The sequence below is a fragment of the Acomys russatus genome, chromosome 5 (genome assembly GCF_903995435.1).
Source record: "Acomys russatus chromosome 5, mAcoRus1.1, whole genome shotgun sequence".
Taxonomy (NCBI): Eukaryota; Metazoa; Chordata; class Mammalia; order Rodentia; family Muridae; genus Acomys; species Acomys russatus.
The window spans coordinates 21,805,846-21,829,956 of NC_067141.1; the positions used below are offsets into that span (position 1 = coordinate 21,805,846).

The 24,111-nt window shown below is 54.7% G+C and overlaps 2 protein-coding genes across 5 annotated transcripts; one reads left to right on the forward strand and one right to left on the reverse strand.

The window, feature by feature from the left end:
• Positions 1–1,769: 1,769 nt before the first annotated feature.
• Polr2l (RNA polymerase II, I and III subunit L) lies at positions 1,770–4,318 on the reverse strand. Its single transcript, XM_051145664.1, has 3 exons — positions 4,173–4,318; positions 3,912–4,026; positions 1,770–2,059 (listed from the first exon to the last, which is right to left on the reverse strand). Exons 2-3 carry the CDS (start codon positions 4,004–4,006, stop codon positions 1,951–1,953), a joined length of 204 nt encoding a protein of 67 aa, XP_051001621.1. The 5' UTR covers positions 4,007–4,026; positions 4,173–4,318; the 3' UTR covers positions 1,770–1,950.
• On the forward strand, positions 4,236–22,023 carry Tspan4 (tetraspanin 4). 4 transcript variants are annotated; one of them, XM_051145662.1, is made up of 8 exons: positions 4,236–4,383; positions 11,340–11,419; positions 18,235–18,426; positions 19,738–19,812; positions 20,469–20,570; positions 20,672–20,803; positions 20,877–20,960; positions 21,491–22,023. In XM_051145662.1, the coding sequence occupies exons 2-8, from the start codon at positions 11,357–11,359 to the stop codon at positions 21,557–21,559; spliced, it is 717 nt and encodes a 238-aa protein (XP_051001619.1). In that variant the 5' UTR covers positions 4,236–4,383; positions 11,340–11,356; the 3' UTR covers positions 21,560–22,023. The 4 variants fall into 4 exon arrangements, with proteins under 4 accessions (XP_051001619.1, XP_051001620.1, XP_051001618.1 ...); XM_051145663.1 differs by lacking the exon at positions 4,236–4,383 and adding an exon at positions 4,595–4,708; XM_051145661.1 differs by lacking the exon at positions 4,236–4,383 and adding an exon at positions 5,098–5,380.
• Positions 22,024–24,111: the final 2,088 nt, after the last annotated feature.

Here is a 24,111-nt window from a genome sequence, read left to right on the forward strand (position 1 = left end):
CCCAGGGGTACAGTGCAGCATGCTGTGCCACATACCTTTGATCCCTGCAATTGGGAGGCATATCTCTGTTTGAGCCCAGCCTGGTCTACAAACAGGTCACACAAAGTGAAACCTCGTCTCAAAAAAAAAAAAAAAAAAAAAAAAAAAAGCAAGCAAGCAGATTGGAACTGCCGGAAGAAGGAAATGTTAGCCCTGCTTTTTGCAAAGGGTCCCAAAATCTGTTCCCTTGAACTTCCACGAGAATCACTTTCATGAAGAATGGGTAAGCCTGAAAGCTTAACCAGTGTCCCTCAGGAGGCCCACTTGTAATCCTGGCATTGAGGCTGCTGAGACAAATGGAGAGTTAGAGGTCAAGCAAGGCGTGGTGGGGCACATCTGTGGATCTCTTGTGAGTTTGAGGCCAGTCTGGTCTACCTTTAAACTGAGTCCAGGACAGCCAGGACTACAAGAGAAACCCTGACTCGAACCCCATACACCCAGCTCCTTAAAAAAAAAAAAAAAAAAAAAAACAGAGGCAGGCTGACTGCTGTGAGTGTCAGACCAACTAAGGCTACATAGTAACACCCTGTCTCAAAACAAAACCCAAAACAGAAATCTCAGATCAATGTTCTAGAACTAACCTGGGAGCTGGGTGGGCATACCTTTAATCCCAGCACTTGGGAGCCTGATCTTTGAGAGTTCAAGGACAGCCACGATACAGAGAAACCCTACCTTGAAAAACCAAAACCAACCAAACAAAAACAACCTACCACCAATGAAAAAACAAAAAGCCGCCGGGCGTGGTGGCTCACGCCTTTAATCCCAGCACTCGGGAGGCAGAGGCAGGCGGATCGCGTGAGTTCAAGGCCAGCCTGGTCTACAAAGCGAGTCCAGGACAGCCAAGGCTACACAGAGAAACCCTGTCTCGAAAAACCAAAAAAAAAAAAAAAAAAAAAAAAGAAAAAACAAAAAGCCCTGGGGACTTAATGCAGAAACCCAGGAGCCAGAGCCTTAAATGGACTTCCTTTGGCCTCGAGTAGGTTTCTCAGGCCTGGGTGTTGTTCCATTCCTGTGGGCTTTGGGTCAAGGGGCCGTGACTGCTGGCCTGGGAAGATGCTGGAGACAAGATCCTCAGGCCTCTGAGCAGATGGGTTCACAGCTTATTTTCTTTAGGACCCAGGAAATCTGTGAGGCCTTGGCTTTGGGAACACTCACACTGGAAATGGCTCAGAGGTTAAGTACTTCCACAGCACCTAGATTTGGTTGGATGGTGGTGGCACATGCTTTTAATCTCAGGTCTGAGAAGGCAGTGGGACCTCTTGAGTTCGAGGCTAGCCTGGTCTACAGAGTGCATTCGCTGGGGCGGGGGGGGGGGGGGGGGGGGAATATCTGGGTTTGACTCCTAGCACCCACAGGGCAGTTCATACCGTCTTTAGCTTTTCTCCCATGGGATCTAGCCTCTGTGGGTACACAGGTGGCACAAAGACATACAAGTAGACAAAACACCCAAACATAGCTTGGGGATGGGACATTTGGGTGGGCCTCCAAGCACTTCAGCATTCCAAAGGAGTGTCCTCCCAAGGTTTGGGTTCTGTCTTGTGGGTGGTGTGGTGGCCACATCTACTCTGCCCACCTGGACACTGGCAGGAAGAGGGAAGGCCCTAGCACACTGAGTGCAAGAACGTACTGTGGTAGATCAACTGGTCAAGGCCCAGAGAAACAGAAGCAAGGGGCTCCCCACAAGACTGGACTCTGGAGCCAGGCCAGGTAGCCTCACAGCCATGAACGTGGAGAACCTTACAGATTTGACCAGTTGGTGGTTCTGCCAAAGTCTTTACTGAACAGTTCCTTCCAGGGCGAGGGGACTTAACCACGGGGCCATAGCCAGGCCCTGCACCCACCTCCCCAACACCTCAGTTTGAATTCAGCAGAGTGCCCGTGGTCAGTGGCAGAGGAGGGGAAGCTCAGCAGTCATTTCTCTAGGGGCGCGTAGTTCAGCAGCTTTTCAATCAGGTCCACATGTGCCAGCAGCATGCGGCGGCAGCAGTAGCGCTTCAGGCCCAGAGCGTCCAGGGCGTCTCTGTGAGGAGGAGAGGAATGGGGCTGGATGTACTCTCCACAGTCTGCATAGGTCTGGCGCACCTCCTCCAGCTCGCCCCTGTGTATTACTGTGGACAGGGGTTTACCAGGGCAGGGACAGAAGCCTGACAGCAGACCACAGGGAAATGGGTGGAGCCAGGTGAGCCCTCTTTCCCATCCAGGTTACAACTATGCCATGTATGTGCCCAAGTGCCAGTCTTCAGCCTTAATGTCTTATACCCTTACCTGACTTCTGCCTATACTTGCTTTTTAAAATTTAATTATATGCGTATGAGTATTTTGCGTGTGTATACTTGGTGTCTAAGGAAGCCCAAAGAAGTTACGGACATTTGTGCCCTACCACGTGGGTTCTAGGAATTGAACCTGGGTCCCCTAAAAGGACAGCCAGTGTTCTTAACAGCTGTGCCATCTCTGCTTTGGGCTCTCTTGCCCGGGGCTGGAGTAGCTTTATGGGCCTCCAGAGTTATTTGGGAAAGCTTAGGAGACCAATATCCCTTTATCAAGGGGCTGAATTCCAGGCCCCACAGGTGGACTCTGAGCAAATGCCACGAACTGGCTGTTGTCTCCCTCCCTGCCTCTGCACTCCCAAATCCAGGAGTGAGGTTGCCCAAACGAACTAGGTTTAATTTCTCTGGGACCAAGACAGCTTGAGAGGTTCCTGTCCAGGCAAAGAAGGTCCCAGAAGGCTAGCAGCTGCTCACCCAAGCTGGTTAAGCCCTACAGACCTATGGCGTGTGGAGAGAACGGGCACACTCTGGTATTGACATGGTGACCAGAGGTCTGACTACTATGGCAACAGTCATCATAGTAACTGCACAGAGAAGGGACAGCACAAGATGATGCCCACAGAATCTGAATATCAGAGTCGGTCCTGCAAGTTAAGGGGGCCATAAGGGTCCAAGTACATAGGGGTAACCCTGAAAGCAGACAGGTTAGGGAGTAGGGCCACCCGCAGACAGACTTGAGTGCTCTGCTGCAGATGAATAACTGACTGTCACCAAGGATACTCCTAAGTTTCCAAAAGGCCAGCAGCTTGAAACCCACTGTCCAGACCTCAGAGAGCCTGGGCATGATATTGCACACCTTTAATCCCAACACTCAGGAAGGCAGCAGGGGGGAATCGCTGAGAGTTCAAGACCAGCCTGTTTTACATAGAATTCCAGGCTAGCCAGGGCTACACAGGGAAACGTTTGCCTCGAAAACAAACTGAAGAGAGAATCATTCCAGCCAGGCGTGGCAACACGCCTTGATTTACAGTTCTCGTGAGGCAGAGGCAGTTCGAGGCCAGCCTGTTCTACAGACAGAGTCCAGGACAAGCAGGGTTGTTGCAGAGACAGAGGGGATTGTTACACTGAGAAACCCGAGAGAAAGGGACAGGGAAGGGAAGGAGGGGGGCGGGGGGGGAGAGAGAGAGAAGAGATTCTCCTGGGAATAAACCCACAAGTCTAGAGGACACCCCAGAATTTGACTGTGTGTGTGTGTGTGGTTTTTCGAAACAGGGATTCTCTGTGTAGCCTTGGCTGTCCTGGACTCACTTTGTAGACCAGGCTGGCCTCGAACTCACAGCGATCCGCCTGCCTCTGCCTCCCGAGTGCTGGGATTTGAAATCCTTAACGTATAAGTTCCCTACTCTCCCTGCCTCAGACTCTTCTCCTCATCCGACCCCACAATCCCTGCCCTGCCAATTCTCCATCCAAAGTCTTCATCTATCCCTGGCCCAGGATACCTCAGTCTCATCCCCGGGTCCCCGGCACAACTCTCGCCCCGGCCCTTCGGCTTTATGACCCCAGCCCGGCCTTCCCGCCTCCTCCCCCGCAGGCCCACCGCCTCACCCCTCGGTGTACTCGGCCTGCAGCAGACCCAGGTAGGCTTCCCATTTGTTGCCGACGATCTTCCCGCAGGTGAAGCAGCGAACCGGGATGATCATGGCGGCGTCTGGCGTGCAAGCTGCCGGCAGCAGTACTTTAAGGCCCGCCCCAGGCGCGCCCACAGCGCGGGGCCCGTTGCGCCCGAGCTCCGCCCCGTATGATCCTGAGCCCCGCCCCGCATCTCCCCGAACCCCGCCGCAGCCCAGCCCCTGCTCCCGCGGTCACCCTTAAGCAGCGGTGTTCTCTGCTCGCCCCCACTCCGTGCTCCTAGACCCGGCCCTCCCGTTGCAGCATCCCAATAGCCCCCCTGTCGCCGTGGTGGTACAACCCGGCGCTACGGCGTCCGAGCAAGGCCGAAAAGTCCGCGGCGCCGGCGGTTCGCGTTTCTCGTGGCGGCTTGACTGACAGCTGCTCCGCGAAGTGGCGGCGCGCGCAGGTACGGCGGGTCTGCGGGCTGGGGTCCCGCCGGCCGGATCGCATTGCAGACTCGAGCCAAGAAATGGCTACAAGTGGTGTTGTTGGCGCGGCCGGTGCGCGGGCTGCTGATTGCGCACGGCCGAGGCGGTCTTCCCGCCTCCTGGCCGGGACTCCAAGTGTGTGTGGGGTCTCAGTCTTGGAGTCCTTACTTTGAAGTTTGGGGCGTTCCTTCCCTTCAGCGGTTGCAGAGCCCTCGGCGGTATGGTGACTCAGGCCCCGACGGCCGCCTCCTGCGCTTCTAGCAGAAGGAACTAGAAGAGGCTTTTCCCGCGGAGAGGAGCAGGGTATAGTGGTCAGGGAAGGCGTCGTGGAGGCGGCACCCTATGAGCAGGCCTAATCTCTTTCTCCCGGGGTATTTGGCTGAGGCGTGGAGATTGCCTACGGGACCGCTAGGGGCCACAGGTCTGCCTCACCTGGAGATGACCTAAGGACTTAAGGGAGTGGACGAGGTGCTGGTTTCTGGGGAATGTATCACTCTGGCCGCAAAGCCTTCTTGCTGTGCCGGGGCGTGGGTGCGGGGGGAGTTACCCTTGGGAGGACGAGGCAGCTTGCAGTGAGAAGTTGAGGTGGCTCCGTAGAGCTTGGGATGTTTGGGGTCTGGTTAGAGCCTCTGGGATCCTAGACGTAGCAAAAGGTGCCTCTGAGAAGCAAACGCTGTCCTCTCCTTTGTCGCAGGGGAAGTCGAGAAGGGTCTCCTGGGTCTTGAGTGTGGTTGGTTAGAGCCACTGCCTGACTTTGGTGCTTGTGCCCCCGCTGTCACCCTGAACAGCCTCCCTAAGCAGCTTTTTGCCATCCCCCATGGAGCCACGTGCAGAGCCACGAGCTAGGCGACTTCCCGCTCCTGTCCCCTCCCCCAAACATCCTGCCCTGGCCAGAGGGGCAGTGGGGGCCCCTGTGAGTCACTGTGGCCTGGGATCCGACTCAGGATCAGGACTGAAGACTGCTGTTGGCCAGAGGTGAGGGTGGCAGGGAAGGGGGTTAGGAGATGATCAGAAAGGTGGGCCCCTAAGGAGCGGGTGGAGGCCAAAGGCTTCTGGGAGGTGGGGCCCAGTTCGGTCCTTCCCCTGGAGGACTTGTTTACTTAAGAAGAGTTGGGAAAAGAAGTCTGTGCCAAGTTGACATTCCTAGAATTCCTGTGTGTGTGTGTGTGTGTGTGTGTGTGTGTGTGTGTGTGTGTGTGTGTTTCCAGCTCCTATTGTGGGGGGTGGCGTCCTCTCTTCCCCTAGTTCCTGCTCCAGCTCCCGGGATTTCCAGAAATGCTCCAGGCTAGAGAACTCCAGGCTGTCACTTACCCCCCCTCAGCCTTTGCTTATCCCAGAGTGCTGTTTGGGGCAGTAGTGGTGGATGCTGTGGGTCAGTTCTCTCCAGAGCCCTGGCCAGGATCCCAGGCTCAGCTTCAGCCCCCTACCCTTTCCTAACTGCTGGGTCTCATTTGTACCAGCCAGTGGGCTAGTGACCCCCCCCCAACACCCCCAGTACAAACTGACTGGTGGTGGCCTGGTCGTGCCCTGGCCGTGGCTTTATGAGAATGGGTGCTCAGCCTCCTGTAGGGGTGGAGGGCAGTTTCTAACCCATCTGTCATAGTTCCTGCCAGAGGAGGGGGTCACTTCAGGGCAGGGGACAAGGAGGAAACCCATGATTGAAGTTTTAGCTGCCCAGCCCCTCCCACCCTGGGTGTTGCCCTGAAAACAGCCAGCCAAAAGAGGGTGCTGAACTGTGGTCTGGAGCGCTGGGCTGGGTTTCAGCTGGCTTTGTCAGCCTGGACTCAGATCACAGTCTTAGTTTCCCCATTTGTAAAGCTCTCGTGGGACCTGAAGCATCCATTGGGGGTGGGGTTCAATTCCTCCATTTAAGGCTGGCCATGAGCTGGGGGAAGTAAGTGGTTGAAAGTGACTTCTCTCCAGCCTCGGGCCCTCTGGCTTGCTCATGTAGGACAGTTTATCACCCTTAGGGTGTGAAGTTTTAACATACCTTCACACTCACCTAAGATCTCACGCCCAGGCTGTTGTTGCTGTGGCAGACACACTAATTGTGTCTGGTACTTGCTGTCCAAATAGCTCTCAGAGAGCCTATGGCTGAAACTGAACCCTTTGGGCAGTTGAGCCTGGGGGTCCCCAGCATGGTGGGGGGCAGGTGGGCTTTCTTCACAAGATAAGCGTCCCCTGGGTCTCAGCTAGATCCCTTCTATTTCCACCACCACAGATGCTGTTTTGGGGGGGTGGCCAGAGTGCCTAGGGAGAAAGGCAAGCCCCTTTGCTGGCTTCACACAGAGAGGCCTGCACCCCCATCCCTGGCTCTGTCCCTGAAGCGGTGGGAGGCTAGAGGTGTGTCTTCTGTTACCAGGAGCTCCTGTAGGGTTCTGTGTGCAGCCATCAGTGCCTGCTTCTAGGTGGGGGATGTCAGCCTACTGGACTGGGAATTTGTGGGGCTCCTGCCCAGGGTGGGGGGCTAGGGCAGGCACTGGGGCCCTGCAAGGGCTGAAGCCACAGCAGGAAGGCAGACACCACAGCCTGTTTGTATTGGCAAGGCTCTCCCAGCCTCCTCAAAGAAACCGCAGAATCTTCCAGCCTAGGGACAGGGTGGGTGGTGCTGGTCTGGTCTCCCTCCTGAGCTAGCTAGGCTAGGAGTGGTTGGTTACTCAGAGGTCCAAACAAGCTTCTGGGCACCCCACTGAGGGGTCCACATGTTTCGCTTTCTGGCAACTACTTGCCCCAGGCAGCCATGGTCAAACTTTGTCTAGAGTTTGAGCAGGTCTCTTTTTGAGTGGGAACCTGGTCTGGCCCCTTGTGGCCCATCCCCCAGGGAGGTCTTGCCATTTGTACCTACTCACAACTGAGGAAGGCTTGGAGCCCCGCTGACCGATGGCTCCTATGTTCAGACCACTGGGCCTGGGTGTTGAGGAAAAAGCACCCCTTCTGGCTCAGATAGGGTGGCCTTGCCTTGGCCCTTCACTGTTATTGGTCAGCCTGGGAATTCTGTACTCGGCAACAGGAACAGACCTGGTCCTGAGGTTTGCTAGATCATTCTCTGTTCATGTTGGTTTTATATTATAGGTAAAGCTTCTAGGCAGGAGAGGGGCACATGGCTCAGAGGGCAGCATCCGAAATGCTGGGCTCGGTGCAGAAACCAGGCTGGCCGTCCTTTGTCCTTTTGGCACCTCATGGGGACCCTGCCCCATCCCTTCCAGTTTGGACCTTGTTATTTATTTTCTATTGCTGTGAAAGAACATGATCAAAGCAATTCGGAGAGATTTCCTTTTTTTTTTTTTTTTTTTTTTTAAGTTGTAGAATGAATTAAAACAAACCAAACCAAACCCGTATTCTTTCATACATTACATCCTGACCACAGTTTCCCCTCCCACCACTCCTCCCAGAATCCCCCCCCCCCCCCAACCTCCCCGCTTCCCAGATCCACTCCTCCTCCACTTCCCTTCCGAAAAGAGCAGGCCTCCCAGGGACATTGACTGAACAGGACATAACAAGTTACAATAAGACCAGGCACAAGCCCTCATATCAAGGCTGGATGAGTTAACCCAACGGGAGGAAAAGGGTTCCAAGAGCAGGTGAAAGAGTCAGAGACACCCCCACTCCCACTGTTAGGAGTCCCACAAGTACACCAAGCTGCACAACCATAGCGTATATGCAGAGGACCTAGCTCAGAGCCATACAGGCTCCCCGATTGTTGCTTCCGTGAGAGACTGCCATCCGTTATGAAGGGAAGGTCAGAGCAGGAACTTGAGGCACGAACGGAAGCGGAGGCCAAGGAGGACTGCGGCTCATTGCCTTGCTCTTCGTGGCTCTCTTAGTTTGCTTTCTTGTACATCACAGGACGGCATCCCCAGGGTGGCACCTCTCACAGGTGTTCTTTCACGTCCACCACCAATCAAGAAGATGTCCTACAGATTTGTCTACAGCTACTTAAAATGTTTTTTTTTTTTTTTTTTAATGTATATAGGTGTTACGTCTGCATGTAAATCTGTATACCATGTGCATGCCTGGTGCCCATGGGGGCCAGAAGAGGGCATCAGATGCCCTGGAACTGGAGTTACAGATAATTGTAAGCTGCTGTAAGGATGCTGGGACTCAAACTTAGATCCTCTTAAAAGACATCCAGTTGCTGGGCGTGGTGGCGCATGCCTTTAATCCCAGCTCTTGGGAGGCAGAGGCAGGGGGATCACTATGAGTTTGAGGCCAGCCTGGTCTACAAAGTGAGGCCAGGACAGCTAAGGCTACATGGAGAAACCCTGCCTCAAAAAACCAAAACCAAAAAAGCATCCAGTGCTTTTAACTGTTGAGCTATCTCCAGACTCTTCCTCCTCTTTCTCCTCCTCCTTTTCCTCCTCTTCCTCTTCTTCTTTTTTCTCCTTCTTCCCTTCTCCTTCTTCTTCTTTCTCCTTGGTTTTGAACTCACAGACATCCCCCTGCCCCTGCTTCCTTAGTGTTGGGATTAAAGGCATGAACCACCATACCCAGCTTAAAGGCCATTTTTTCAACTGAGGTTCCCTCTTTTCAGGCAACTTTAGCTGGTGTCAAATTGACACAAAACTAACCAGCACAGCTACCCCTGAGGGAGAAGGGAACTGGGGTTCAGGATGGCTGTTCCTGGATTCCTGGATATCCCTTAGCCTGGCAACTCTGACCCCTGGTCTCCTCAGGGCCCCAGCTGATGCCCCTAGAGTGCATGATGGGGAATTGCAAACCAGTCCGAAGTGTAGGGATAAAGGTAACCAAGTAGACAGTAGGCTTATTTATGTACTGCTGGGAGCTCAGCTGTATGTCTAACCTCCGGCCTCAGGGTCACCTTCAGGGGTGATCTGGTAGCTAATCCCCTTGGGGTGATGTCAGTATGGATGATGTTTGGTCCAGGGTAGGGGTATAGTCTTTCTGGTCAGTTCTAGATCTTTCCTGGGCCCTGTGGCTCCTCTCTTTACTGGTGCCTAGACACTTGTGTATGTACATGGCCTCTTACATGCATAATGTCATTTACAGTCACCCTCCACCCCAGCCCTGAGTGCTCTATGTCTGACTGAATTAGGCCAAGGGAAGAAGGCCAGGGTCCACCAGTCGAGAGGGTTTTTTTTTTTTTTTAAAGGAATTATCAGCTGCCAGTTGCTCTCTATCTAGAGCCTGCAGGCTCTGCTGGGTTGTGGGTATGGTCTCACCCAGCTCTGTCCCTTTCATGGGGTCCAGACATATCAAAGAAAACTTGAGGGGAATGGCAAGATAGGGGGTTGAGGTAAACCCCAGGCTGAGCAGGCCCTTCCAGCCACACTTTCTGCACTCTGGGGGTTCCCATGCACCCACACCCCAAAGACTGGGCTCCTGAGCTTGCAGCCCTGTGGCCTGGGGTTGCAGTTCCTCATGGTATCCGCCGGAGGGCAGCAGTAGGCTTGTGCAGTGAACCTAGGTGCTGGGCTGGGAGCTGCAAACCTCTAGGCATCTGGGGCTTCCACTAAGATGCAGCCCCTTATTTTTTCTCTTTTCCTTGTTCCTCCCTCTACCTCCTCTGCTGCCTCACTCAGGGACCTTTAGCAGAAGCGTTTCCTTGTTCTCCTTCCTGTTGTCTGCGCTACAGATCAGATGGGTAATTGTGGCCCTATGTTAGTACCTGGCCCACACTTTGGGGCTCTTATGATCTGAATCCTTTGCTAGGATTGGTGCTCAGCGATTGGAGGATGGAGCCCAGCAAGGAGCTATCATCTCCCCATCTTTGATTGATGGGTTAGTGTGTATCTGGGCACACCTGCAAGGCGCCACTTACCATGTGCTTGTCTGCCTGGGAGGAGGTCGAGCTCATTAGTCAGGCTGATTCTTCCTGAGCTGGTCAAACTGAACTTCCAAGTCCCTGGTTCTGCAGTTAAAGAGAGTTGCAGAATGGCGCCAATGGGACTCTCAAAATGGCCCGTGGCTGTGATAGAATCTGGCCTTGCTCCCACCATCCCTAGGAGAATGGACTGGACCGGAGGACAAGTTGATTCAGTGAGCCCTCTGGGCCAGCAGGGGGCCATCTGGGGTTCTTTGGCGTCTCTCCTGCTACTTAGGTCGTTGAAATTCTCTTTTTAAGTTAGAAAACCTCATGGACACCTCACCCTTCCAGGCACCACGGGCTCCCTAAAGTGCTTGAATGCTAGAGCCGCCCAAGTTACTACCAACAGCAATTGGGTCACCTCTTCATTTACTCATGGCTTTGCACATCATTGGTGTGGTTGGAGATTTGCTGCGGAATAGGGAGCAGGCCTGTTGGATGTGGTTTAGGGTGCAGGTTTGGGACCGAGAGCTGCTGTGGTCTTATCATTCCTGGCCCAGTCCCCTCAAACGCTCCCCTTGTCCTTCAGCTGCATCTTCCTCGGAGACCCCCGGAGGGTAACGGGGAGGCGGGGGGCTCTGGGTCGCTGCGATTGGCCGGTGGGGCGGGGTCCTCGAGGGGCGGGGCCGCGCTGGATTGGCCGGGCGCGCGCGGGGCGCAGCAGGCCGGCCCGCAGGTGTCTGGCCGCGGGGTGGGAGCCAAGCCGCGCGCCCGCTGCTACGGCGGGGCCGGAGAGGGGCGGGAGCCCGGCGGCGTGGGGCGGATGGGGCGTCCGGAGCCAGCGGGCGCGAAGCGCTGACAACGGCCGTAGCTAGTGATCCTGGCGGCGGGGGCCCAGCCTCCCCAGCGCGATGCGCCGCTCCAGCACCGACGAGTCCACGTACCGGCGCAGCCCTTCTCCGGAGAGCAAGGAGCCGGGCTTTGCGCGCAGCGGCCCCTTTCGGCGCTGCAGCAGCTTGTACGGGCGCGCGGACGCCGGGGATGCGGGCGGCGGCTTCTTCGGCCTGCACGCGAACCCCGGCCCCAAGGCTGCCCAGGCGCGTTATACGACGCCCAAGGGCAACAAGTATGTGGTCTTCTACCTAGACCTCTCCTTCATCTTCCTTCTAGAGCTAAAGCGCTGCAGCATGGCGCGCGGCTGCCTCCAGGGCGTCAAGTACCTCATGTTCGCCTTCAACCTGCTCTTCTGGGTGAGTGTGGGGCCCTGAAGGACCGGGGTTCGCTGTTTCCCAGTTGCTGCCAGGAGCCTTCTCTCTTCTGTGCTGTGGAGACAGGGTGTGTGCGCACGTGCTCACAGGACCCAGCAGTACCAAGCCTTGCCTCTCCTGGGCTCCATGCATAGAACTGATCAAAGTCTCTGTGCACGGAGCCATGGGTGACTTCCTCAGCCTCCTCCCCGCCCCCCTCCCCCCTTCAGCCTACGTCCTTGCCTCACCACCTTCACACTCTGCCCTACTGGGAGATTGACCCACCAGGTCCTGGTACCCAGCTGGTCCCCCAGGATCCAGAAGATCAAGGGTATGTGCACGGCTCGATTGATTAGGGCCTAGAGAGGTATCCCAGACACTGGTCAGGGACTCTCCATGGACATGGGTGACACCTGGCTACCTGCCACCTCAGCAGAGATTCTAACTTTTGCTGGAGTATGCCGAGGTTGCTCAGACAATGGGTAATGTTCAGTTGGGATTGCATGGTGATAGAGCAAAAGATGGCCCCCTCCAGTGTGTAGGGAGGACAGTTTGGACACCCTCACCCCTGTGGACTGGGGCAAGTATCAAGTCTGGTTACCACCTGGTGTTGGGGCTTGGCTGAACCTGGAGCCAGGATGCTGGAGTTGATTAGAGGTGACCCTGTATTACCTGGGCATGGCCTGGACCTTCACTTACTAGCTGTGACGCTTGGAGAATGGTGCCCAAGGTCATTCCCTACCTTGGTTCCTGAGCCAACTTTCAGGGAGTGTGTGTGGCTGAGGACGAGGGGTGTGGTTGGGAGTGAGGGAGTACAGCTTGAGAGTGAGAGAATGAGGGGCGTCACTGGGATCCCCACTTGCTGCTCATTTGCATACAGCCTAGTTCAAGTCAAATGTGCAGAAACCTAGGCCCATTTACCTCATCTCCCTTTTCTTATAGTCCTAACCCATGGCAGGAATTGGAATTTGCTGGGACCCTGAGCTGCCTGTGGACAGCCTGTGGGCAACAGCCCAGGGAGGCTGCTGCCACCCTACCAATCCCATTTTCCCTACTCCTATCAATAGCTCCCTGCCAGAGGCTCCTGGGTGGGATGGGCCCAGTTGTGGGAGTTCTCAAATCAGGTGGTGAGCATCAGGGATAGGTGTGGGCTAAAGCTGTAAGCAGCCCATGTAAGGTGAATGCTTCTGTTTGAAGGACTTCAGTGGGCACCTGTGTGGCCAGTAGTAACTGGGTGGCAGGGTCAGGGTGCCTCTGGCATTGTGGGGAGGGGGACGACTACAGGCAATAGTAAGACAGATGGGAAAGGCCCAGGAGCTTCAAATGACAATGTGACAGGTGGACAAGTGTAACGTTGTGACCAGACCTGACAGCCTGTAGGTCACTATGATGGTAGCAGGCAGTGTAGGTGGCAGAAGGGGGTTAGCAGGCAGCAGTGTGGGGGCTGGGCGGCAGCAGCTGGGTAGTGTTTGGGAAGACCCAGGCTGCTGCGTTCATTGCCCTCTTCCTGATCTGGACCCCTGGCCACAGGGAGGAGGGCCCACCTGCTACAAAGCAGGCACATGTCACGGACCACTAGATGACACCCTCTACCAGAGTACCCCTCCATGGGACGCCTCGTATGCTGAAAACCCAGCTCCCTTCTGTAATTAACATGGAGCTCCAGCCTTGCACTCAGGGGCACATGCCTCAGCATCCTTGTGGCTTCTCCCTCCCTCCACTGAGTCCCAGTGAGGGGTTGTAGGCAACCATGTGAAGGGCTGTGAATAGCGTGGCTTTGCCTAGAAGTGCCTGTGTTGGGCTTGGCAGAGTCCATCTGGGCTAGCAAGTGTGAGAGTCCATCCATCTGGCCTGGTCAGTATGACGTCAATCCACCTTGTCCCTGGCATCTGTGAACTAAACTCCCCTCCTGCCGGTGACAGGCTATGGTGGGAGGGCCAGAGCACCCCCTACCCAAGACCCTGGCTCTTGGAGGAGAGGCTTTGATCCCTATTTGACACTTATAAATGCAAGATCAGCAGACAGGACCCCAGCCTCTGCCGTGTGTCCTGCCTCAGTCTCCCTATTCGAATTAACCAGACAACTGGAGTCAAGAGCTGCACTGACACCCTAAACCTGTGGGGACCTGAGGAGTCCTGCCTTCCTTCAGCAAACAGGCTTTCACTGGGCAATGATGCTCAACTCTATTGAGCGGTTGCCCAACCTGCCTCTGAGATGTGCATGGAGTAAGGACTACCTGGTTGGGGCTGGGAGTGCCTCAGAGAAGTGGGGTGAGTACGTGGCCCTTGACCACACTTGAGTGGGTAGGTGGTATTGGGTGCTGGCCACTGGCAGTAAGGGAGTGGGGGCTGAACAGCCCCTGGGACCCCTGTCTCAAGCCTCTGAGGCTGCTTTGTCAGCTGGGCCTCTGCCAGCAAAGCTCTTCTTGTAATGGAAGTTGAGGTCCCCTGGGATCAAGAGGAGTCAGTGAAGCCTGGTTCTTCCTGCCTCCTCGCTCCTTTGCCCTCCCCTGCCCTGTGCTTACGGAGCATCTACCTTCCTGGGCAGCTACTGTAGTGGAAGGGCTAGTGTGAGTGGGGCTGAACTCCTCAGCAGGGAAAGGATCTTTCCATGGCTCTTCTGTGTCCTGGGGCTAGAGATGCTAGCCAGGCCTGAGCCATGTGCTTGGCTCCTCCCACACATGTACTGACCAGTGTGAGGCCCTTCCTCAAAGTGCTCCCAGGCAGATGTCCCTCCCCATTCCTCAGTGTAGCAAAAGGTACAGCTGTTCCTTGCATGGTTCGGTCAGTGTCCATCTGGATGAACAAGATGGCAGTTAGAGTCATGCCTGCTACCCAGATAGTCTGTGACCTGAGAAAATCCTATATTCTTGGGGTCTCAGATGCTCTATCTTGACCACACTGGGTCGTGCAAGGTGACGAAAAGGTCTGTGGATCAGGGTCCCTCAGCTCCCACCCAGCTTGCCTGTGATGACCTTAGAGGCCCTGAACTGGAGGAGGTACAGAGTCAAGCACCACTTGTCTTTCCTTCAGGCGGGGGACTGGGGCCCTGCCCTGACCCTGCTCTGCCTGGGCTATCATCATTGCAGCCTCAGTACCTTGCCTTATGCTGTCCCAGAAGAAGGTCCTGCTGGGCGGCACTGGGATGTGCCCTGACCCTGGCAGCAAGATGCAGGGCACATGCCTTGCTAGGTTCTTGGTTGACTGTTGCCTTTGGTGAGCTGAGATCGTATCTGATGGACAGTGGTCCTGTTCTCTGGTACTTTCGGTCTGGTGGACGAGGGCACCAGGAAATGGTAAAGGGCTTTGTGTCAGCTCCTTGGAAGAGCCAGGACACTCAGGGACAGGGAGACCTCTTTGCTTCCTGTAACAGCTTATATTTGTGACAGGGTCACAGGGACTGTCCAGTGTAGGAAGCATGGTCTTTTTTTGTTCTTTAGGGATGTTGGTGGCTCTGACAATGTCCTGAGGTGGGAAAAAACCAATTATATTTTTTAAGGATTTTGAGACAGTCACACTTATCCCAATCTTTCCTTACGTAGGATGTCATTGAACTCCTAAGCCTGCTGCTTCCACCTTTCAAGTTCCAGGGATTCTGGTGTGCACCACCACACATGGTTCATATGAAGCTGGGTATCTACTCCAGTGCATGCTTGGCAAACACGCTACTAACTCAGCTACATCCCCAGGCGTACATTCAATTTTAAGTGCACAAAGTCACCCCACTGGGATAACCAATGTCTTAGCCAAGTTGAAGAAGGTTCCTGCCAGCCTGTCAGGAGAGGGGTTTCTGGACATAGCCTTGGCTTATTCGGTCGGAGGGCGGGGGCAGTCCCTCCACCTCCACCAAAGATGTGGCTAGCTGCCTGGCCATCTGCTACATTGAGCTCTATGGCTGGAGGGGTGGTGGTAGAGGCCTGTTGGCACCCACCTCTGTGGACCTGGACAGGCACATTTGGTGGGCACCCAGCACTGTATGGCACTCAGCCTGAGGCTGATTCCCGGGGCTAAAGGCTAAAGCACCTGCTGTGCACAGATTTGGGTGGTGCCTGGGTGGCAGCTCATTACACCTCTCAGGGACTGTTGTTGGTCATCACAGCAGAATGCCTAGCGGGTGGCTGAGGTGGGCTGTGCTTGGGGCCAGGCATGCTGCATGAAGATCATCCAGAAGGCTGGGATGGAGGACCACGGCGGCAGGAGGTCCTGCCCCTGTCTCTCAGCACTTTAGCTTCTCCACAGACTGCTGTGGGGAGGGGGCCGGGCCTCCCACCAGAGTGTCTGTCTAGCCTGGGGGTACAGCTGCAGAGGAGTAAGTCAGCAATGGGGTTTAGGATGCTGGGGGAACATTGCAGATTTGGGGGGTGGTCTTAGCCCCATCCCTAGTTTTGATTGAGAACAGACCAGGTCTCCAGGACTCAGCCCTGAGTCCTGCCTTTCTCATCTTCTGAGTCTAATGGGCCTATTTTTCTCTTGCGCTTTGAAGCTGTAATTTTCCTGCCAAAATGTTTTAAAAGCTGCATGCACTGAAACATCTTCAAAATGACAGGTACAGTGCTCTTACCACTTGCATGGTTTCATTAGTGTACCCATACATGTGGCATTGGCTTAGGTTGAGACGGGTGGCTCCACGTGTGCTGCTCATGTGTGACAATGAATGTGATACCACTGGGTGGCAGTGGGGAGCATCTGGGCTAGTGTTTGTCTTTGTCACAGGAAGGGTGACAGGCTATATGGCAGTGAGTGGTTATGTCTTTCCTGCTGTCTCCGGTGAAGGGGAGCATGTCGCACCATGTCAGTGAAGGTGTGGGGTCCCTTCCTGCCAGTCCTGTCTTGGAAATTGTCCCTTTCTGGCCTCCTGGAACGGGGCATCTCCCCCCTACCCACAGTGGTTCCAACTGCTTTGTACAGCAGTGTCCTCCCCATGTCCTTCTGGGTCCCATGGGGCCAGGGGCGCTGCAACAGCTCACTTTTCCTGCTGACATGAGCTGTCTGCTGTCCTTGGAAGGGAGAGGCGGATGGTGCAGACAGCTTGGGTCTTGGTGACATTAATCACTGTTGTACCAGCATCCCCCCTCCCCCTGTTCAAGGACCTCCCATCATAAGCATGAATGCTCAGCTTGGACATGACCCTCCCAGATAAGACTCATTTGGGGTCGTGGCTCCTCTGGGCAGTGTTATGCCTGAGGCCAGCCCTGTGGGTTGGTGTCTCTTGAGGCCTCTTGCTGCTTTTGACTTCCTGCTCTTCTGGGGTAGGTACAGTGGGGAGGCCTGCTCTTCTTGCTTCAGTCAGTATTTCTGATCCAGTCCAAGGTAGCAAGCAGGGCATTACTTCTGTCTAGAGGCGTAGGGGCCGTGGCGGTCCTGCCATACCTGTGTCACCCTACTGGGTCCTGGAAGATCTTAAGATGCTTGAGAACTTGTGGAGACCATGAGACTGGCACATGGAGACAGGTGAGGCCCTGCTTGCTGTTGCCCTGGAGAAGCCTCCCAGATCAGCCTTGTGCTTGTGGAGTGATTTGTGCCTTGTGGTTGGTGATTTAGTGAATATCACCTGACCAGATATCCATTAGGAGCATTCAGCTGCCATACTTGGTTAATACCATAGACAGCACCACCTCAGCCTCTGCAGGGCTCCCTCCCATCACAAAGGAGGTGTCTCTGTAGACTGGCTCACCAGAGCTGCCGTGAGGATGGATCTCTAAGTAGAAGTTGCTCAGGGCAGATGCACACCTTTCCCTGGCAGGTTCCCTGAACCTTCTCCAGGATCCAGGGCTACCCATATGGGCAGCCTTTCCAGGTTCCTTGCTTCCTGAAGATTCCTCAGTAATGTCTCCAGGAGCTACCTGGAGCTCAGAACCTTGGGTCAGAGCCCATATCAATGGTCTCCGGTGCCATGTCCTTTCCAATTTTTCTCTGTTGGAGTGCCAGGCCTTTTCCCAGAGCCCATCAGCTGTTGGTCCACTAACTCCTGAAATGCATCTTTCCTTCTCATTTGACAGCCCAAGACCTCCTGTGAGTGTGGGGCAATAGTCCTCCCGTCCCATGGCAGCCCTGTATCCTGAGGCAGACTACATGTCTGTCTCCATGCCATGATGGGTCCTCTCCACAGACAACTGCATGCCTGCCTTCCCTGATTTCTCTTATTCTGTTATGAGTGATGAGAGCCTGGTGTGGTGGCATGCACTTTTAATCCCAGCACTCGGGAGGCAGAAGCCCAAAGCAGCCTGGTCTACAAAGTAAGTTCCAGGACAGCCAGGATTACGCAGAGAAACCCTTTCTCAAAAAACCAAAAATGGAAAAAAAAAAAAAAGTGATAACTCAGGGAAGGAGGTGCTTTGGTGAGATCTTCTGGTTGGTAACACAGAACTACTGTAACTAGATAGTGTTTCAAGCCCGGGCTTTGCCTGCTCAGGGTTATAGGTAGCTCAGGGCACCAGACACCCAGGGGAGGAGGCCACACGGCTCGGTGGGTCACTCAACTGCCATGGCCTCCATAGGGTGCGGGGTCAGAGGGGCCAGAAGAGATTCAGTCCTGCTGACCAGGCACGGGGCTGGCGGATGCTTCCTGCAGGGAATCCAAAGGCATAGTCTCCCTGGGGCGTGTATAAGGAGGTGTGCTCTGCTACAGGCCACTGTCAAAGTGGGGAAGGGAAGGGACCTGAGTGGAGCCCTGTCGCAAGAATTAAACTGTCTCTGGTGCCTCCCAGGCTGACAGTGTTGGCCTGAGCTTGTGGGTGGAGCCTTGCCCTAGGGGTCAGGAGCCCTGCCAGTCACCTCACCCTCTCTCTCTCTCTCTTCTTTCCATTGCCATTGTCATAGCTGGGCGGCTGTGGTGTCCTGGGTGTTGGCATCTGGTTGGCTGCCACACAGGGAAACTTTGCCACCCTGTCATCCTCATTCCCATCCTTGTCGGCTGCCAATCTGCTCATTGTCACCGGTACCTTCGTCATGGCCATCGGCTTCGTGGGCTGCATTGGGGCCCTCAAGGAGAACAAGTGCCTACTGCTCACCGTGAGTTGCTGGGCCCCTCTTTGTGGCTCCGTCAGCTTAACCTCTGGGGCCTGTCCAGACTCTGTGGGGTCTTCCAGACTAGGTGCAGCTGGAGGGGTTGCTCAAGAGAACACATTACAGCTGGCTCTGTGGGCTGAGGCAGGAGGATCATGAGGTCCAAGTTGGTCTGCGGCACAGAATGAGACTCAATCTCAAAATAAAGTTTAAAGGGGGGAGGGGGGCCGGGTAGAGCACTGGCTGCTCTTCCGGAGGACCTGGGTTCAATTCCCAGCAACCACACAACAGAGCACAACTGTCTGTAACTCCAGTTCCAGGTGATCCAACATCCTCACAAAGACATACATGCAGGCAAAATACCAATGTACATAAAATAAGTTATAAAGAATAAATGTCTAAAGGAATGCTTGTATGCTATGTATGAGGTTTGAGTCCTAGCACCACACATAGAAAAAAAGCACATAGCTTGGAGGGGCTTTTCTTTTTTTTTGAGACAGGGTTTCTCTGTGTAGTCTTGGCTGTCCCGGAATTACTTTGTAGACCAGGCTGCCTCGATCCACCTGCCTCTGCCTCCCCGAGCGCTGGGATTAAAGGTGCGCGCCACCATGCCCGGCAGAGGGACTTTTCTTGACACAGCACAGACTCAAGAACTTATACATACCCACAAGTGACCTTTACTGGACTGTTCTGAGACTCATCCTTGTGGTAGCTCCACCCCTGCCCTCTGTGGAAAGCTCACAGTACTATTTGGCCTTGGGAATATACCTATGGGGCGGAAGCTATTTCTTCTTCCACAGTTTATAAAGTTAATCACAGGTAATTAGGAAAGGCTTCCTGAGGTTCTTACAAATTAATGTGCCTGGCAGAGGCCTTGAGCAGCATGGCAGGTGGACTGAAGTTCCACGTCGACAGGCTTTGAATGGCTCCTTTCCCCTTCCTGGGGTAGGATTTTGCTCAGGGCTCAATCCCTTGCAGAGACAAACTGTTCCCTCCCCTGCTCTTTTAGTGGGGCCCTGCAGAATGTTTGCAGGCCTCTGATAGGTGGTATTTGGGATCTCTTTTAAATCCCCAAATTGTGGCTGGGAATGGAGCTCAGCTGTACTTACCTAACATATATCCCACTTTGGGGTGGGGGTGGGGAGATGTCAGGCCAGGGAGCCTGGGGAACAGGTACATAGACTCACACGCGGATGTTTAGATCAGGCCTGGGAGTAGACTGCAGGCCAGCAGACCATTGAGGCTGAGGGGGACAGTGTGTGGGACCTCTGGGCTCTCCAGGAGCAGGGCTGTGACTAAGGTGTGTGTTCTCTACAGTTCTTCGTGCTCCTGCTGCTGGTGTTCCTGCTGGAAGCCACCATTGCTGTGCTCTTCTTTGCCTACAGTGACAAGGTATGTTGCTGCCAATGGACAGCACATGGAGACTCAGTGCAGAGAGACAGGGATCTGTTGTGGCTCTGGTTGTATGGGTGTGACAACAGCACTCTTAATCCCTAGGATACTTGGCCAGGGCTCTCTAGTGAGTGCAGGTTGCTGAGGGTACACTGTCCCAGTCACCCCAACCCCACTGCTGCTTTCTGTGTGTCATGTGTTGTTTCCCATACGCATCTGTCTGGTCACACTGTTGAGTGCGTTTACTGACACATTTTAGCATCTTGGGTTATAGCTAGTGCTGTGTTCCCAACTCCTGTGTCCCTGACCTCCCTATAGGCCCTCCTTTCTGTAAAGCACCTCTGGACTACAGGAGGCTCCCTGTACAGGCTGGAGTTGCCCCCTCAGTGCCTTAGTTTGTTTCCTGGAGAGCTCGGATGCTGCCCACTCCCTCCGGTGTAGAGCAGATGCCTGCTGGTACTAGCAAGTAGACTGCAGTCCTCCCCTTAGAGCTTCTGGGAGGACACGAGCTTGGGCCTGTGTCCTGAGTGTGATAGAGCAGGGAGTCATTCCGGGAAACAGGCAAGAGAGTCAGGTGGGAGGCCTGGGGTATTGATGAGGGGCGGCGGCCTGCTTTGGACTGAAGAGGAGGGTATTCACGGATGTCCTGTTAACAGATTGACAGTTATGCCCAGCAAGACCTGAAGAAGGGCCTGCATCTGTATGGCACACAGGGCAACGTGGGCCTCACCAACGCCTGGAGCATCATCCAGACTGATGTGAGGCTTGGGCAGCCTTCTTGGTATGGCGGGATGGGCTGGCAGGGGTGGGTGTTGTGGCTGCCTCTCCACCCAGTCCTTTGCTTTCCTCCTGCTCCTAGTTCCGTTGCTGTGGTGTCTCCAATTACACTGACTGGTTTGAGGTATACAATGCCACTCGTGTGCCTGACTCCTGCTGTCTAGAGTTCAGTGACAGCTGTGGGTTGCATGAACCTGGTACCTGGTGGAAATCGGTAAGAAAGCTTTCCCCTCCTGGGGGGTGGCTGCAGGGGTGGGACCCCCCAGCTGATCCTGGCTCTCTTGCAGCCCTGTTATGAGACAGTGAAGGCCTGGCTCCAGGAGAACCTGCTAGCTGTGGGCATCTTTGGACTGTGTACGGCACTGGTGCAGGTGAGCTGAGCAGGGCAGGGCCTGGGTAGACAGGTAGTAATGCAGATTGTAAGAAGCCAGGGTCTCAGACAGAGGGGAGATGACCTTTGGTATCTCAAGGACCAAGTGCTGCAGAGACTGTTGCCGCCTAGTGGGCCAACACAGCCAGGCAGCCATACTTGTTGGTAGTGACAGGACTTCCCAGCGCAGAATGAAGGTGGCACTTGAGACCCTGTTCTCCCCTCCTAGGTTCACAGCCATCTATAGAACTGCTGAGGGTTGGCAGTGTGATGCTCCAGGCTAAGTGGGACAGACCTACAATCCACCCAGCAGACACTCAGTTGGCTACAGCTAGGACAAGTGGGTACAGCAGGATAGGTGGCAGGGCTTAGACTAGGTGTGGAGGGGGTGTGACCTAACTGTATAGAACACAACTATCCTTGGGGATGAGTTGCCAGAGTGGGGTGGTACCAGGCTGCCCCAGGAAGCCCAATCTGAGCACAGGCAAGGCACCACTGAAGCAAAGGCCCGTGACTTCTTTGTCTCCACAGATTCTAGGCCTCACCTTCGCTATGACCATGTACTGCCAGGTGGTAAAGGCGGACACCTACTGCGCATAGGTCGCACAGCCTCCACTTCTCTGCCAAAGGACCCGTCCACGGGGAGATCCCCAAACTCACTTCCCATGCAGGACTTGGTGCTCCACTGAAAGCAAGGGGAAGAGCTTGAGGCCAGAGCATCTGGGACCTATCCCTGCACCCAAGGGGCCTCTGCTTGGGTGGCTGCAGTTACCAGAGTATAGAGTTGGTGCCAACTGGTACCCAGGGCTAAGGACCCAGGGAACTTTGACACTTTTTTATATCCATATATCTTCCAGTGTTGACACAGGATGGGGTCCCAGCCTTGCGTGAATGCCAGGTTGGGGGCAGGCCTACTCTGCTCAAGGTCCACGATGGTCCTGATGCTCCAGGCAGGGGCAGGTCCCATGATCCACATTCCATGACAGTGTCGTGGTTCCAGGTGCATATTAATAAAATGTGGGTGGTCCCTGTGTCTAGCTGGACACACAAAGGTTGTACAGCCACAGCCTTCATTTGAGGGTGTTCTTTCATTAGCTAGGGGTCAGCAAAGGTCAGGGGAGCACTGCTGACCTTTTAGTTGGGGGGAAGAGATGGCCTCTGTCCACTCCTGTTTCTCCTGGAATATTTCAGGTACTCTTGTATCTCTGTCCTAGCACCTCTGGCCCTGGATTAGTTTGGATAGACAGCAAATTCCAACATTAGGACCCTTGCCGCTGGCCAGAGTCAGTTAGAGAGCATCAAGCCATAGTCAAGACAGGCAGTCTTTTAAACTAGGGACTAAAGAAGAACCCAAGGTGAGGGCCTCTGACTGTAGGGTGGGACTCTGGGGGTTCAGGCTAAGATGAGCTCCTCCCAGGACCCTTAGGAGCTATGAGGGACTAGAGAGAATTTGACACAACCGTCGGTAGGGCTTCTGCTACCCCTCTCATGCTCTGGCTCTGAGCTGAGTCCTTATGTCCCACTGTCCTCCCTCTAGTGGAAGCCATAGGACCTTGAAGAATCTCTGAGATTTACTGTGGAGTCAGCAACTGCTAATTAGCAAAGAGCCCTGTTACTTATAGATGGCCAAACTGAGAGGAAGCTGTACTCAGGGTACAGTGAGGTGTTGACCCTCCCCTGCCCAAAGACCTGGCCCTTCTGAGCTTCATTCAGGTCCTACGCTGCCCTCTCATCGCCAAGCTAAGCAGCTGTCATGTATGGCTGACCAGCCCATCAGAGCCACTGACAGCCACAGTGCCTTGCCCCTCGTGGACTGCATTTCTGCCTACCATTCTGTCACCTCAACTTTGTTGACCCCAACCCAGAACCTGAAGGTTACTGATCAGTGGGGATGCCCCTGTATGGCTCTGGGGTCAATCTCTAGCACCAGTGGGGGGGGGGGCAGGGATAAGAGATGAACTGGCTGCCCACTTTTCTGTGGCCCCAGAGAATTCACCCACCTTCCCATCTGTTCCCACCATTTGACTCCCTGCCTCAACCAAGACCCTTGCTTGTGGCTCTCTGACCTATACTGCCTTGTCCCCCACACCACCCTAGTCACTCCATCTGCTCACAGCTGGATGTGACCTGTTCCCTGGCCTGCTTCTGTCATTATGCCAGCACTCTGCTGAAACTAGGTAAGCGCCATGTACCTCACTTCTTATAGTCTGAGAAGTACTCCCATCCACTAAACCCTCAGATTCAAGGGTGGAGGGACCCAGGCTCAGTCAGTCACTAGGCAGCCACTGTGAGACCAAGCTTTTTCATGGCCCCACGGTGCTAGCCAGTGTCCTAACTTCTACCACCCCTGCAACACATGAGCATGAATGGGAGGCCTCTCTGTCTCCTCACCCTGGCTTTCTTGTCCTGGCCTGGCTGTACCCCTTATCTGGGGTCTGCAGAGCTGTGTCCCTCTCCCAAAGCCAGTGGGGTCAAGGTAGTCCCACAAGACCTTGGCAGGTGTCAGACAGTTGGCATAGTATCTGCCTCAGGGATCCCCTGGCCCAGCACCCCAAGTTCCCAGCCTTGGCTACACTGGCCTAAGTGAGTGGCAAAGGACCCACCTCTATTTTAGCAGGTTACAGTCAGTAGGTGGTCCAACTGATGGCAGGGTAGGGCTTTGCCCACTCCAAAGCAACTCCAAGTGGAAGAGATCTGGCAGTGACTCATGAGTTGGGCCTGGCCCTGTTGTCTTAGTATCTTCCCCATCATAACACTCAGGATCCTGAGCTGCAAATCTCAGAAACTCATGCGGCAGAGTCCTGCTGGGGTCTCTGGCCTCTGTGGGTTGGGGCTTGGCCTGTGAATTAGAAAGCTCTACCTAAGGGGCTGTGAGACCCTACCTAAGGGCGAGAGCTCCACCTAAGGGATCACTGCCTTGAGATCATACCCAGCAGGGCACGAGGGGACTTGGAATGAAGCAGTGAGGAAATAAGGGTGAGCTATTCTTCCTTTGTTGGTGCCTCAAGATTCCTGGACATTTCCCCAGCATTGGCTCAGCCTGCTGCAGTTCATTAGGGAAGCACTCATCTGGTCCCATGGTGCCTGTCCCACTCACCCTGCAGGCAGGCCCCATACTGTCATCTGGTAGACACGGCCTGGACTGTGGCCCA

Bases quoted from the DNA above. Each gene is read 5' to 3' on its own strand.
- Polr2l (XM_051145664.1), bottom strand. From the start codon at position 4,006: ATGATCATCCCGGTTCGCTGCTTCACCTGCGGGAAGATCGTCGGCAAC. The intron at 2,060-3,911 runs GTGAGGCGGTGG...TCCTCCTCACAG, and splicing joins CAGGCCGAGTACACCGAGGG to AGACGCCCTGGACGCTCTGG.
- Tspan4 (XM_051145660.1), top strand. From the start codon at position 11,081: ATGCGCCGCTCCAGCACCGACGAGTCCACGTACCGGCGCAGCCCTTCT. The intron at 11,420-18,234 runs GTGAGTGTGGGG...CCATTGTCATAG, and splicing joins CCTTCAACCTGCTCTTCTGG to CTGGGCGGCTGTGGTGTCCT. The intron at 20,571-20,671 runs GTGAGGCTTGGG...TCCTGCTCCTAG, and splicing joins GGAGCATCATCCAGACTGAT to TTCCGTTGCTGTGGTGTCTC.